The 14,168-nt window shown below is 40.5% G+C and overlaps 1 protein-coding gene across 10 annotated transcripts in view; it reads left to right on the forward strand.

Moving 5' to 3' along the window:
* The window catches only part of LOC139762316 (organic cation transporter protein-like), a 346,799-nt gene that overhangs the window by 263,688 nt on the left and 68,943 nt on the right, over positions 1 to 14,168 (forward strand). For all 10 annotated transcript variants that reach the window (XM_071686947.1, XM_071686949.1, XM_071686950.1 and 7 more), the window contains 2 exons: positions 11,278 to 11,488; positions 12,186 to 12,444. In XM_071686947.1, the coding sequence (XP_071543048.1) occupies positions 11,278 to 11,488; positions 12,186 to 12,444 (470 nt within the window). The remainder of the gene's footprint in view (positions 1 to 11,277; positions 11,489 to 12,185; positions 12,445 to 14,168) is intronic.

The raw sequence follows: 14,168 nt of genomic DNA on the forward strand, positions 1-14,168 counted from the left end.
TGGTGTGACAGAGTTGCCATTTCAACGCGTGCATCTTCAAGCTACGTCTCTTCGTTGTATATCAACTGACTGTTATATTTCTCTCTTGTGTCTCCCCTGATGATGTGATTATTACACGAAAGTGCACTTGGGAACTTATCGTGTTTCATTTCACCCGTGGACTCTTAGGAATATACTTGATCACGCGCAAAAATTGTGATCCTTTCCAATATATATATATATATATATATATATATATATATATATATATATATATATATATATATATATATATATATATATATATATATATATGTGTGTGTGTGTGTGTGTGTGTGTGTGAATATTTTTCTTACCGTAACGTAGAAGGCTAGATAAACACGTCAAGATTTTACATTTTGTCCGCGGGAGACGGACAGTGGTGGCAACACCCCGGTCCGTTATGGAGGGAAAGTAGATAAGGTTGCTGGTGATGATGATGATGATGATGGACACAAGTTGCACTGGTGCTGAGGGAGACAACCTGGAGTATGATGATGGGGGGAGAAATTATCAAGGGGGCACCACGGTCAGACCCAGAGCATATAGCATTTAACATTATAGCATCTCCACACCTGAAACATGAAGGTGAGGATGGAGGGATCTCTGAAGTACAATGAGAAAGATGAAGTTAGTGTCCAGGAAAAATATGAGGGTGATGAATCTTTGGACTGTCTGCACCTAGTGAAGTTAGTATAAAGATATGAGGATGATGAGGCTTTGGACTGTCTGCACCTAGTGAAGTTAGTATAAAGATATGAGGATGATGAAGCTTTGGACTGTCTGCACCTAGTGAAGTTAGTATAAAGATATGAGGATGATGAAGCTTTGGACTGTCTGCACCTAGTGAAGTTAGTATAAAGATATGAGGATGATGAGGCTTTGGACTGTCTGCACCTAGTGAAGTTAGTATAAATATATGAGGGTGATGAAGCTTTGGACTGTCTACATCTAGTGAAGTTAGTATAAAGATATGAGGATGATGAAGCTTTGGACTGTCTGCACCTAGTGAAGTTAGTATAAATATATGAGGGTGATGAAGCTTTGGACTGTCTACATCTAGTGAAGTTAGTATAAAGATATGAGGATGATGAAGCTTTGGACTGTCTGCACCTAGTGAAGTTAGTATAAATATATGAGGGTGATGAAGCTTTGGACTGTCTACATCTAGTGAAGTTAGTATAAAGATATGAGGATGATGAAGCTTTGGACTGTCTGCACCTAGTGAAGTTAGTATAAATATATGAGGGTGATGAAGCTTTGGACTGTCTACATCTAGTGAAGTTAGTATAAATATATGAGGATGATGAAGCTTTGGACTGTCTGCACCTAGTGAAGTTAGTATAAAGATATGAGGATGATGAAGCTTTGGACTGTCTGCACCTAGTGAAGTTAGTATAAAGATATGAGGATGATGAAGCTTTGGACTGTCTGCACCTAGTGAAGTTAGTATAAAGATATGAGGATGATGAGGCTTTGGACTGTCTGCACCTAGTGAAGTTAGTATAAATATATGAGGGTGATGAAGCTTTGGACTGTCTACATCTAGTGAAGTTAGTATAAAGATATGAGGATGATGAAGCTTTGGACTGTCTGCACCTAGTGAAGTTAGTATAAATATATGAGGGTGATGAAGCTTTGGACTGTCTACATCTAGTGAAGTTAGTATAAAGATATGAGGATGATGAAGCTTTGGACTGTCTGCACCTAGTGAAGTTAGTATAAATATATGAGGGTGATGAAGCTTTGGACTGTCTACATCTAGTGAAGTTAGTATAAAGATATGAGGATGATGAAGCTTTGGACTGTCTGCACCTAGTGAAGTTAGTATAAATATATGAGGGTGATGAAGCTTTGGACTGTCTACATCTAGTGAAGTTAGTATAAATATATGAGGATGATGAGGCTTTGGACTGTCTGCACCTAGTGAAGTTAGTATAAAGATATGAGGATGATGAAGCTTTGGACTGTCTGCACCTAGTGAAGTTAGTATAAAGATATGAGGATGATGAAGCTTTGGACTGTCTGCACCTAGTGAAGTTAGTATAAAGATATGAGGATGATGAAGCTTTGGACTGTCTGCACCTAGTGAAGTTAGTATAAAGATATGAGGATGATGAAGCTTTGGACTGTCTGCACCTAGTGAAGTTAGTATAAAGATATGAGGATGATGAAGCTTTGGACTGTCTGCACCTAGTGAAGTTAGTATAAAGATATGAGGATGATGAAGCTTTGGACTGTCTGCACCTAGTGAAGTTAGTATAAAGATATGAGGGTGATGAAGCTTTGGACTGTCTGCACCTAGTGAAGTTAGTATAAAGATATGAGGATGATGAAGCTTTGGACTGTCTGCACCTAGTGAAGTTAGTATAAAGATATGAGGATGATGAAGCTTTGGACTGTCTGCACCTAGTGAAGTTAGTATAAAGATATGAGGATGATGAAGCTTTGGACTGTCTGCACTTAGTGACCTATTGTTACCAGTTCAATTTATCATTGCTTTTGTCTCTCGATGCATCCGATGGGAAAAGTTCTTGCTTTTGAATCACTACCTTACATCACGGGACCACAGGTAGAATAACTTGTTTCTTTTTATGTAGAAAAATTTCGTCGCATAGAATTCGGCGAGTTGAAGATGGAGAAGTGAGTGTGTGTGTGTACGGCGCAGCCAGCTGGAGCCGGAAGCGGGTCGTGCTGCGTCATTACCCAACTACAACACTGGCCAAATGTGTCTCTGTGGGAAGGTGGTTCCTGGCTGTCCCAAAATGAGCCAGGATGACCGGATGCGCTCCTTCCAAATGTTTACGAATCATTCCTGGACAAAGTCCACTTGGTAAACTGCTGCTGCAGTGGTAGATTTTTTTTTTTTTCATAATTGTTGGTCTATTTTGTAAACAGTATCAAATCTGGACTGCCTCTGAGTATTCCGTTAACTCAAAAAAAAAATTGTTGAAGTCCTTGCCCAAACTATGGCAAACTATAGAAGCGTGATCAGGAAAATCATTAGAAATATTGAAACTTTTGCCACAAACTAGGTTGAGTTATGTAACTTGCCGGCAAGTGGAGTCCTACATTATTTTTTTCTTCACATTTTAGATACTTTGTTGTCCTTGAGCATATTACAGCATTGTGGTTCTTTGAAAGAGTAAAAGGAAAAAAAAATGTCTTTAGTAACAGGAAATGAAAATTACGTATTTCTCTGTGTCGCAGATATGTGTTGGTCACAAAATGATGAAGGTTAAACGATGAAGTAGATTAGATCGAATCAACGTGACGAAATGATCGTAGCCTTATCTTGCCAGTTATACGTATGCGTTATGAAGTATTGACTCTCAATATCTAGACCATTAAGGACAAAGTAAACACTTGGCGGCGGATTTGATATTTGGCAATCCATCCGTTGTGGCCTGGCCTGCAGGGCCGTTTCTTTTTTTGTTTTTTCTAACTGGAAAAACTCGTTTCGTGGGTCGGGTATTATGAGCGAGACCCAGTTGACGAAGTTGCGTGCCCCTGTGTGACAGCCCACGAATTGAGCTTGGGATGAACATGGATTTTTTTTTTCATGTACTGCCCACCTTAATTTGCTGTTTCCTCCTCCATTACGCCATCTGCATGGACACATCCACTCTCCGGCATCCGTAATTTGACCATTATATTTGGTGGACCGTGGAGCCTGGCTATGTACGCTCCCCCCCGCCTGCGTCCGCAGCGTAGCGTAGCGTAACGCTCCCACGGATGGCTCATCATGTCCTGGGAGTATGATGTTACATTGAAACGTAAAAGCAAAACGAGTTCGCTGTTACATTATTTTCACCCTAGTTACTTCTTTCTGCTTTATTTTTTTTCTTTTTAGGAAATTCATCTGCTTAACAACATCATTGAAAAAAAAAAGTAATTCCTTCGCCTTGTGTTTTTACGAAACATCCATTTTTCAGTGAAACGCCAATATAGATACAAATGTAAGAGGGATTATTTTTCGGCTAGCAGAGCAACGCTGTTGATGTTTCTAGCCCTCATTGTTCGACCCTCATCTGACACCGTGAAACAACGTTGTGCGTAAATTCGTTGATGGATCAGAATCTCTCTCTCTCTCTCTCTCTCTCTCTCTCTCTCTCTCTCTCTCTCTCTCTCTCTCTCTCTCTCTCTCTCTCTCTCTCTCTCTCTCAACAGCGGTGTCCCCTCAAGGTTCTGTCCTCTTCCCCACACTTTTTCTCCTTTCATATCGGCGACATCCTCTCTTCTTCTACAAGCAACTAAGTGCTCTCATACGATGACGCCTTGAAACGCTGCATCCCTTCACATCCTTGAACTCTGCTCCTTCTCTCACTCGATCTGCATCTCATCTCAACACAACTTCCTCAGTAAACTCAGACTTGGACAGGATATTGCTTTGAGGAAGACGATATCTGGTTAAGTTTGATGCCCTCAAGCCCCAGTTTCTACCCATCTCTCCGTCGAAAACTCCTCAGTTTTCTTCTTTTGAAGATTCGATGATTCCACCTCTTGACTCAGTGACCATACTTAGTATTATTGTAGCATCCACTCTCTTGGAAACCCCACATTACAGGAATAGCTAAGTCTGCCTTGAAGAAACTGGGAGATCTGTTTATATGTCGAACGTTCTTTTCCTCTGAACAGTTGCTCCGTTCATACAAAGGATTGGTCCGTCTTTGTACGGAGTACCTCACACTCATCTGAGTTGGTTCTAGCTCTGAATCCTCGCTTGACTTCAAAATTCTTCCAGGCTAACTTAGAACTTGACCCGCTTGCCCTGCGCCGCAATCTTGGTTTACTTTCCCTCTTCAATGGGCATTACTTGGTATTTGCTCCTGAGAGCTGTCTGCTTGTGTGCCCCCGCTACTAGCTAGGCCACGCAATACTTCGTAAGCTATTGCGTCACATGATTATTGTGTGGCTGTTGGCAACTCAAGGGCGGGTTGGTTTGATAACTATTTCCTTACACCTCGGAGCTTAGGAACTCTCTTCCTTCTCGTGGCTTCCCCCAATAACTATGGCCTGGAATATATATATATATATATATATATATATATATATATATATATATATATATATATATATATATATAATATATATATATATATATCTTTTATACTATTCGCCATTTCCCGCATCAGCGAGACAGCGTCAAGAACAGAGGACCGGACCCCTGAGGCAACACCCCCACCCGGCCCCCCTTCTCTGTTCCTTCTTTTGGGAAAAAAGAAAAAAATTATCACAGTTTCCACAAGGCACTTTATAGATGCAACCAAGAGAATTTTCTGGTAAATTCCTGATTAAGATATTCTTTATAGTATTATTGTTGCTAAAGGCAACATTTACATTAAAGGATTTAAGCAACATGGGAAGCAAAGTGAAATTATTATTAAAAGGGAGAACTAAAAGATTCTTGGTGTCAATGGGAGGTTTGTGGAAACTGTGATAAATTTTATGTTGGTCAGACTGGTAAGGATCTTTCTGTTAGACTTAAGCAACATAAATATAGTATAAGAACGGGACAAGAATCAAATGCCTTGTTTAATCATGTTAAAAACTATGATCATTGTATTGACTGGAGTAACGCCATCTCAGTTATTAACTCTAACTCTATTACCAAGAGAAATATCATTGAATCTTCTATTATTAGATACACATCGAATTATAATCTTAATATTAGTGATGGTCTATACAAATTAGATAACTTTATTGTTGATAAGATTTGTAAAATGATAAGTTTATGAACGCTCGTTGTATGTTTTGGACAATCACATGTTTACCAAATGGCGTCCTAGCTTCGTCTCTTCGATGTATATCAACTGACTGTTATATTCCTCTCTTGTGTCTCCCCTGATGATGTGATTATTACACGAAAGTGCACTTGGGAACTTTTCGTGTTTCATTTTCCCCGTGGACTCATAGGAATATCTTGATCACGCGCAGAATTGTGATAATTTCATATATATATATATATATATATATATATATATATATATATATATATATATATATATATATATCTATATATATCTATATATATATATATATATATATATATATATATATATATATATATATATATATATATATATATATATATATATATATATATATATATATACAGAGAGAGAGAGAGAGAGAGAGAGAGGAGTTAATCTTGATAACCTTTGTGGATATTGATCTAATTTGTTTCATAAATTCGTTTATATGTGTCGCACTTGCGCTGCGTAATGTTGCTCCAAGATAAAGCCAAGTAACAACAAAAAGCGGATCGCTTGAACTGGTCCCCCCGTGTGTTGTCTAACCAGGCCGGCAGATCGCTGGCTGTGCACGGTAAGAGACTTAGTGTCAGTCTCGCGGAGGACCATGCAAGAAAATCATTAGCCTGAGGGGAAGCATGTGTAGGGGGGAGGTGGGTGGAGAGAGAGAGAGAGAGAGAGAGAGAGAGAGAGAGAGAGAGAGAGAGAGAGAGAGAGAGGGAGAGAGAGAGAGAGCAGGTAAAGGGGCTGTGAGGCAGAGCGTCATGTGGGTGTGGTGGTGTGTTCATGGCAGGCAGACGGCTGCAGGCTGGAGGTAATCATAAGTTCCTGAAGTTTTGTAATTACTCTCTCTCTCTCTCTCTCTCTCTCTCTCTCTCTCTCTCTCTCTCTCTCTCTCTCTCTCTCTCTCTCTCTCTGAAGCCCTCCTGTGCTGCTTCAGGAACACCCACGTATGGCAGTTTGTTGTTTTACATCACACACACACACACACGTCTCGGGTAATCATCAGGACATCTCTGACGTAGGTGTTGCCTGTACGACACCACGAGGAAGGGTGAGGTGGTGTGGCCTTGCTGTAACCTCGATGGCATGATCATTACCCCTTCCCATGGCTGAAATCGGCGGGAGGGAACTGGGAGATTGGGGAATGTGGAGTAGAATCACTGTGATTGGGGAGTAACATCAGGGGTGAACGGTGGGGAGGAGTGGTCTTGTAGGGGAGTGATGGCACTAGGCTGGGTGGGAGAAGGGAAGTAATGGGTCGGTGTCAGTGCTCGCCCCCGTGCAATACGTAGGTCGGGTGTGAGGGAGACACGTTTGGTGGAGGCGTTGGGTTGGACTCATGTTGTCATCCATCCAGCTTACTGGCGGTCAGAGCCAGTGACCTCCTGCCCTGTGACCTTCTGCCACGGTTATAGCATATATTCATATATGTATCCCTGGCTTTCATCTCTTGAGCTTTTAATCTCACGCACTCGGCCCAGTGCGAAATTAAACTGTATTTTTTTTAATTCAAAAAGCGACTCAGCGGTGGAGCCCTCTCTCTCTCTCTCTCTCTCTCTCTCTCTCTCTCTCTCTCTCTCTCTCTCTCTCTCTCTCTCTCTCTCTCTCTCTCTCTCTCTCTCTCTCTCTCTCATATTAGTGTCCTTTTATTTCATACTTTAAGAGCCTCATGTCCACAGCAGTGATACGTTTGTCATGTACGATGGAGAAGAATATATTGATGGTGTATACCCGTCGTGCCCGATGTTCATATTCGCGGTAATGGCGATCCGCCTCATGGTAGATGTAGCGTCTTTCAGCAAGACAGAACTGGGCATTGTGTTTACTACAGACGTCAGCAGTGTCTCAAACCTTATATCAGACTGAGAATCTTCATCATGGTCTCTATACTTGTGCCTGACGCGGCCAGGATTACACAGGCAGGCCCATCCGTGAATCATGCGGTCCGTGACGCCCTTGGTGCGCTAGCTGACGTGCTACACTCACAAGGCCTTGCTGTAGCCACAGTCTCAGGGGCCCATCAGTATTACGGCAGGGATGGTCGTATAAAGGAAGTCGCTTTCGCTTCATCAAACTCTCAGTTTTATCTATTAAAAAAGAAATAAAATAAATTCACTTAATAAAAGACATAAGATAATTCATAAGATATTAAGTAAAATGAAGCAGCTTCCTCCTTTGAGTTGGAGTAAATTGCTGGGGGGGAAAAAAGAAGTTTTTTGTCATTGTTTTTAGTCGATTTCTGTCCAGAGACGTGACACCTCGGGTGGAGATCAATAACACTAGACAGGGTTACCACGGCTGGCGTGGCTGGTGGAGTGCGTCAGCCGGCATCACACACGACCGCTCCTGGTGGAGATGATGGTGACCCAATTCTTGCACCTTGTGTTGGTGGTGGTGACCTGGCGACCTCACTCTCCACTCGTCAACCAGCAGAGTTCCCTGTCTTCCTTCTCCTCACCGGGACTCGAACACACACCTCTTGATCGACCGGTAGTAGCCAGCACAGGGTCAGGGAGCACACTGCTAGCAAGCCCACCTTTCTACCACTGTTCTCGGGGCGGCCGCTTTATTTCCTTGGCTGCAGGAGGTGCTACACTTGCCAGCTACACCGACGCCTTGATACGTTGGCCCCCAAGGTCTCATTTTATCTCATTTTTTTTTTTATCGAGTTAACGTTTGCTGAAGTGGATGGTGAGAGAGTACGTGGGGGAGAGTCGGTAGGTGTTGACCCTGGCCTGGTCACCACCTGTGGTCGTTCGTGGTGGTATCGGGTTGGTTCATTGTGATCCGTCCAGGTCACACACACACACACACCCGCACACACACACACACACACACACACACACACACACACACACACACACACACACACACACACTGGATCCAGCGGTGGATACATATCACAACAGAAGTCTTGTCATCAGGAGGCATATCTTTTTATATATGTATATATATATATATATATATATATATATATATATATATATATATATATATATATATATATATATATATATATATATATATATATATATGTCAAAAATGCTAGTGTGTGAAAATAAGTCACTTGAGTTTGGGGGACAGGACTAGGTTGACCAAGCCTACATATTACACCATGAAGTATATGAAGCCAAGAGTAGTTTCCGAAGTCTTTTTAAGAGCTGCTAGTAACGTTCCTGCTTGAGTGAGGAAGGCTACCCGGTATATGCTGCCACCAGGTATGGCCTGTCACTCTCCCGCCAGGGCTGTATTCCAGGGCACGGGAGCGTTCACGGTGGGGGAAATAATTGATGTGGAAACGAGATGGGACGATACAGTGCCGCACGAGCTAGCTACATCACCTGAGGGTCTGTACACGACGCGACAAGAAGGCATTTGAAGCATTAGATTATTTGTAAAAGATAACGAAAGCTTAAATGACATTAGATTTACTGATCAATGACAAGTGGTGGAAGCCGTGGCCCTAACCTCTCACTCGCAGGCACCGCGAACGATCACTTCTCAGCCGAAGCGAACGTTTCTGTAAAGTCAAATAAGCTGACCCGTCCCACAGAGAAGATCTATAATTGTACCTGATTTTGAAATCATTAAGAGAGAGAGAGAGAGAGAGAGAGAGAGAGAGAGAGAGAGAGAGAGAGAGAGAGAGAGAGAGAGAGAGAGAGAGAGAGAGAGGCGTACACACGTCAATACGCATACATACTTAAAACATATACACAGACCATCTTCCTAGATTGCGCCACACGCTATTAAGGATAATAGATCCAATTACGAAATAAGCCACTATTCACGTAACACAGGGTCTATGATCTTGGTAGTGGTGTGGTACATGGTAAGAGGACCACCTCCCGAGCCTGCTGCCACCTCGTGTTGTAGCCCACCTCTACTGGTCGTGGTTATAATGAAGGTTAGACTCCTCCTCGCTCTCACTTCCCCAGTTTCCGAGGCTGCACCATGATCCCTCGACTTTAAGGGCACTCGCTGGCTGCAACTAGTAGAGCATTTGAGTATTGATTCTGAGTGAGTGAGAGTGTCGGCAAGAAGGTTAGGATAACCCAGCCAGCGTGAGTTCTCATTTCTTCAATATTAGAGTTACCGCCAACACTGGTACGTTAATATCAGGTTTTTCCTTAACAGCAACTAATGAACGATGATTTAGTCGTTAAGAAAGGCTGATGTTATCTTATCCTTCTACAGTTCAGCCCAGGCTTGTCCTGTGAGCAGTAGTGCAAAAGAATTTGAGTCACAGAGCTTCCTGGCCAGGCCTAAGTGGGCGAATGATCTAATATTAAATATATATATATATATATATATATATATATATATATATATATATATATATATATATATATATATATATATTATATATATATATATATTCTGTGCTGTGTATGATTCATCCAGTTGATGCGAAAAAGATATACAGTGCCAAAATATCAGGTGGCTTATCATAAACAGTAATGTGTTGTGTCATTAATTTTCAGGGTTTGTATATACCTATATGCAAAAGACTGATTTTGTTTTTCAATCTACGACTGTTATAGTGCGTGCCCTTATCTCTCTTCTCACATTTTTCAATTTTATGTGATTGCTAGGTTAACATTTTTGGGCAAGGTAAACAGGGAAAATTACTTATAGCCTATATGATAGAGTAGTAACATTATCTCTTAGTTCATAGTATAACTGTAACAAGTAGTGACACTATCTCATTAGTCTGTAGCCTAGATGTGATCAGGCAGGAACACCGTCTCTTGCAACGTAGCCTGGCTATGATCAAGAAGCTACACCCTCTCGTGGTCAGTAGGGTAGCTGCCATCACCAGTGACAACATCTCGTAATCCACTAATGTTTCTTTCTCCCTACACGTTGTACTTAATGCTCTCATCATGATGGACAGTCTTCTGTTTGCGTTGAATATACCTAGCATTTTCCTGATTACAGTCCCTCGCTTGTTCTTTTTCGTCTACACCTGCTATGTGAAGATTGTCGCAAGATAATAGGCAGTAGGCAATTATTTAGTCATTAGTATGTAGAAGGAATTACTGTATTGATAGAGGCACCTTCCTGGGGCATATATATATATATATATATATATATATATATATATATATATATATATATATATATATATATATATATATGTATATATATATATATATATATATATATATATATATATATATATATATATATATATATATATATATATATATATATATACAAAATTGGTGAGTGAGATGTTATTTTGATCATATTGTTCCATCTCAAGATGCTTTGATAATTCCTGACATTACTTGTAAGATAAAGGTCTGTACTAAAGTTTTAGATACTTGTTCGTATTTGAATTGTTTTATTTTGTCAACCATGTTCCTTGCAGTTTATGGCCATATGGTGAATATTCATATGGATGTATTCTTTTTATGTAGTATACGTAATAATAATTTGTTAACTACAAAATATTTAGACATTAGGATACCATTTACTGAAATGCCATTTTTTCCCCCAGATGTGTCGTTCCTAATTGCGATAACAACAGTACCCAGTACAATGAGACGTTTGTTCAGTGGGCCATACCAGAGGGTGAACAATGTGTCGTCAACATGCGTAAGAACAATGAGACCGACCAGTGCGAGGAGGATGCATTCACCAACAGAACCACTACATGCTCGGAATGGGTGTATGACACATCCATGTTCACCTCTACCACCGTGACGGATGTGAGTGAAGTATTTTGTATATCGTCAATTATAATTTTGTAAGTATAGGTCATGTACTTGTAGGAACCAAGATGATGTGAGTGAAGTATTTTGTATATCGTCAATTATAATTTTGTAAGTATAGGTCATGTACTTGTAGGAACCAAGATGATGTGAGTGAAGTATTTTATTTATCGTCAATTATAATTTCGTAAGTATAGGTCATGTACTTGTAGGAACCAAGATGATGTGTGGAGGGAGATGGCGTCTGGTACTTGCAGATGAGGCTGGGTTGAAAGCATACAAATATTTTGTTGTTTGACCTGAATGGAAAGCTAGGGGTTGTATCATGGGCTGTCACCTACCGTGTATCCAATGGTTGCTTTCCAAGCTGTTAGTGATAGTAGGAGAACCAAAAGCATAAAGTTTAGTCCTTGGGGAAGTATAAACGCATGAATTTAGATTCTAAAAAAAATGTTTTTTAAATCATGGAGGCGCAGAAAACCTCAGTTGTATTTGTCCTCACTTTGGAGATGGATTTTTCTCTCCGAGTTAGAATGTTTTTCATTGCACATCTTATGAAGGTAGAAGGCATATTAGTTCTCAACCTCTCCCACTTCAATTTTATCTCTTTTAATGTTTACTCCTAGATAATGGCGTTGCCTGTGGTTCCAATATCATATAAGTGACTATATTATATTATTTCTTATCTCCCCAGTTTGACCTGACTTGTGAAAAGGCTTGGCTTGGTCCTCTAGCCGGGTCAATGTACATGGTAGGTATGTTACTTGGAGCCATCACCATTGGTGATTTGGCCGACCGCTTCGGCAGGAAGATGGGCATCCTGGTGTCTGTGATCCTTTTGGGTGGCGGAGGAGTTCTGAGCGCTTGCTCCCCCAACTACATCATGTTTCTCATCATGCGTCTCTTCACTGGTGCTGGTGGTGTAGGCCTGTTTCAGGTCACATTTGTCTTAGGTCAGTGTAAACGACTTCTTTTTTACCTTGTGATGTATATATATATATATATATATATATATATATATATATATATATATATATATATATATATATATATATATATATATATATATATATATATTCCTATGAGTCCACGGGGAAAATGAAACACGAAAAGTTCCCAAGTGCACTTTCGTGTAATAATCACATCATCAGGGGAGACACAAGAGAGAAATATAACAGTCAGTTGATATACATCGAAGAGACGAAGCTAGGACGCCATTTGGTAAACGTGTGATTGTCCCAAACATACAACGAGCGTTCATAAACTTATCATTTTACAAATCTTATCAACAATAAAGTTATCTAATTTGTACAGACTCATCTCTATTCCATTATTATTAAATACACAAAGAATTATAATCTTAATATTAGTGATAGTCAGTACAAATTAGATAACTTTATTGTTGATAAGATTTGTAAAATGATAAGTTCATGAACGCTCATTGTATGTTTTGGACAATCACATGTTTACCAAATGGCGTCCTAGCTTCGTCTCTTCGATTTATATCAACTGACTTATATTTCTCTCTTGTGTCTCCCCTGATGATGTGATTATTACACGAAAGTGCACTTGGGAACTTTTCGTGTTTCATTTTCCCCGTGGACTCATAGGAATATCTTGATCACGCGCAAAATTGTGATCCTTTCCAATATATATATATATATATTGGGCGTAAATGGGGAGGTGATAACAAGTAGCGGTGATGTGAGAAGGAGATGGAATGAGTATTTTGAAGGTTTGTTGAATGTGTCTGATGACAGAGTGGCAGATATAGGGTGTTTTGGTCGAGGTGGTGTGCAAAGTGAGAGGGTTAGGGAAAATGATTTGGTAAACAGAGAAGAGGTAGTAAAAGCTTTGCGGAAGATGAAAGCCGGCAAGGCAGCAGGTTTGGATGGTATTGCAGTGGAATTTATTAAGAAAGGGGGTGACTGTATTGTTGACTGGTTGGTAAGGTTATTTAATGTATGTATGACTCATGGTGAGGTGCCTGAGGATTGGCGGAATGCGTGCATAGTGCCATTGTACAAAGGCAAAGGGGATAAGAGTGAGTGCTCAAATTACAGAGGTATAAGTTTGTTGAGTATTCCTGGTAAATTATATGGGAGGGTATTGATTGAGAGGGTGAAGGCATGTACAGAGCATCAGATTGGGGAAGAGCAGTGCGGTTTCAGAAGTGGTAGAGGATGGGTGGATCAGGTGTTTGCTTTGAAGAATGTATGTGAGAAATACTTAGAAAAGCAAATGGATTTGTATGTAGCATTTATGGATCTGGAGAAGGCATATGATAGAGTTGATAGAGATGCTCTGTGGAAGGTATTAAGAATATATGGTGTGGGAGGCAAGTTGTTAGAAGCAGTGAAAAGTTTTTATCGAGGATGTAAGGCATGTGTACGTGTAGGAAGAGAGGAAAGTGATTGGTTCTCAGTGAATGTAGGTTTGCGGCAGGGGTGTGTGATGTCTCCATGGTTGTTTAATTTGTTTATGGATGGGGTTGTAAAGGAGGTAAATGCAAGAGTCCTGGAAAGAGGGGCAAGTATGAAGTCTGTTGGGGATGAGAGAGCTTGGGAAGTGAGTCAATTGTTGTTCGCTGATGATACAGCGCTGGTGGCTGATTCATGTGAGAAACTGCAGAAGCTGGTGACTGAGTTTGGTAAAGTGTGTGGAAGAAGAAAGTTGA

The sequence above is a fragment of the Panulirus ornatus genome, chromosome 43 (assembly GCF_036320965.1).
Source record: "Panulirus ornatus isolate Po-2019 chromosome 43, ASM3632096v1, whole genome shotgun sequence".
In the NCBI taxonomy this organism is placed as follows: Eukaryota; Metazoa; Arthropoda; class Malacostraca; order Decapoda; family Palinuridae; genus Panulirus; species Panulirus ornatus.